Source organism: Nicotiana tabacum, chromosome 20 (genome assembly GCF_000715075.1).
Source record: "Nicotiana tabacum cultivar K326 chromosome 20, ASM71507v2, whole genome shotgun sequence".
Lineage (NCBI taxonomy): Eukaryota > Viridiplantae > Streptophyta > Magnoliopsida > Solanales > Solanaceae > Nicotiana > Nicotiana tabacum.
In genome coordinates this window covers 27,087,724-27,090,022 of record NC_134099.1, presented here as the reverse complement: position 1 = coordinate 27,090,022, position 2,299 = coordinate 27,087,724, and the positions used below count along the sequence as shown (strand labels likewise).

Genomic DNA, 2,299 nt, shown 5'->3' with positions numbered 1-2,299 from the left:
AATATTGTCAATTGCACTTTTTCGACTGAATCGTTTGTCTGGAACCAGGTTCTTTTTTATTGCTTTGTCAGGGTTTTGTTTGTATTGCTCCTGTTTCACAAGTGGACAGTCTTTGATGAAATGCCCTGGCTTTCCGCACCTATGACAGAGATCATTGTTCCTTGCCTTACTTGAACTGCCCCTCTTTGGTATACCACCATTCCTTCAAACTATCTTTTGAAATCTTTTAGTAAGATAGGCCATATCACTATCTTTTTCACTTGAGTCACTACTTTCAGCCTTGAGTACTAGGTTCTTTTCCTTATTTGGCTCTCTCCTTTCACTGTCTTTCTTTATTTTCATCTCGTATGTCTTCAGATTACTAATCAGCTCATCCATGATTAGAGTTTGTAGATCTTTAACTTCAGTGATGGCATTTACCTTACTTTCCCAAGAACTAGGTAGAATACTGAGGATTTTCCTTACAAGCTTGTTTCTGGGAATAAAATCTCCAAGTGAATGAAGCTCATTTATGATGGATTTGAATCTGGTATGCATATCCTATATAGACTCATCATCTTTCATCCTGAAGAGCTCATACTCTGTGGTGAGCATGTCAATCTTGGACTGTTTAAACTGAGCAGTTCCTTCGTGTGCGGTTTGCAACGCTTCCCATATTTCTTTGGCAGTATCACAAGCTAAGAATCTGTTGTACTCAACGGGTCCTATACTACATACCAAGATTTTCTTGGCGCGATAGTTCTTTTCTACAACTTTTCTGTCAATATCACTGTACTCCTTTCTGTCTTTCGGCACCGTTGGTCCAGTTTCTTCAAGCTTCTTCATAGGAACATGTGGACCATCACAGATGATGTCCCACAATTCTAAATCTTTGGCCATTATAAAATCATGCATGTGAGTCTTCCACCAGCTATAGTACTGACCATTGAATCTAGGAGGTCTGTAAGTTGATTGTCCTTCCTTAAAGTTGGGTGGAGCAGCCATTGAGATCCTTTCTAGATGCTAACCTTTAAGTAAGAACCGCTCTGATACCAATTGTTAGCTTATATGAGTCCACCAAACTATAGAGCACCTGATCCTTTATGAGTTTCTACTAAGAATACTTATGAAGCAGTAAGTAAAAGAGACAAGGAATTTTTACGTGGAAAAATCCCACACAAGAGGACAAAAACCACGACCTACACTTGTAGGCTTTCAACTTCACTAACTTGTAATCTCAGTATTACAAGCCACTTTGTAATAACTCTATTACAAAGACTTCAACTTAACTAACTTGTGATACTCTTACCACAAGACACTTTGTAACTCTCTAGTTACAAAGACTTTAAACTTATGGCTAAATCTAGTCACAACATAAACTAAGAAAGTTTACGGATTTTGGGTTTCCTAAATAATAGCTTCTAAGAAAGCAAGATAGGAGTTACAATGAAGAATAAATAACAAGATTACAACTCAACTACGGATACACATACACTCATTGTGAAATTGATCCTTTAGTGGAGATGTTTTCTTGTTCTTGACACACTATTGATACCCAATTTTTCCTTGTATATTTTTATATGCAAAATACTTTCAAAATAGTATGTATATGCATATATAAGTATTTCCCAAGGTTTTTCTATTTTTCTCTTAATTTTTATAGATTTTTAAATCTATTTATTGCCCTATTTTATCAAGAAAAACCCAATACTTATCCCCAAAATTATCATTTTGGATGATTCACTTATTGGATTCTAATATTTATATTAAAATATATCTATCATAATTTTTGCATATTTTTAAAAAAAAAATTAGTATTTTTAAAGCTAAATTGCGTATAATTGCGATATTAGCCTATTTTAAAATTTAGTTATTTTCATAATTATAAAATTGACTCTAGTATTTTTAATTTTGATAATTATCTATTATTAATCATTTTAGTACCTTTAATTTATTTCTAGAAATTATTTTACTATTTGTTATAAAATAAATAAAGGAAAAATGGCTATTTAAATGTTAGCCCCGTTTATTTCAATTTTAGCCTTATTTGAACCTCCAATTGAACCCAATTTTAAACCCAATTACCCTGATCCAATCCCTGTTTGAATCGACCCAAACCCAACCCTGTTAAACCGCCTCACCTACTCAATTAATCTAGGTCGTTGATCAAAATGATAAACGGCCACCAAATACCCTTTCCTTTTTAATCCCGACCTACCCCCTAACCCTAACCATTTCACAACCCCAGCCACTTCTGAAACCCTGCACTCTCTCAAACTCTCTCGAGTCTTCTCAGAACCCTAGCCGCCTCTCACCGCTT

General features: G+C 34.7%; 1 protein-coding gene across 1 annotated transcript; it reads right to left on the bottom strand.

Moving 5' to 3' along the window:
- Positions 1 to 540: 540 nt before the first annotated feature.
- LOC142174309 (uncharacterized) lies at positions 541 to 984 on the bottom strand. The gene has a single exon (XM_075240091.1). The coding sequence runs from the start codon at positions 982 to 984 to the stop codon at positions 541 to 543; it is 444 nt and encodes a 147-aa protein (XP_075096192.1).
- Between the last annotated feature and the right edge of the window lie 1,315 nt (positions 985 to 2,299).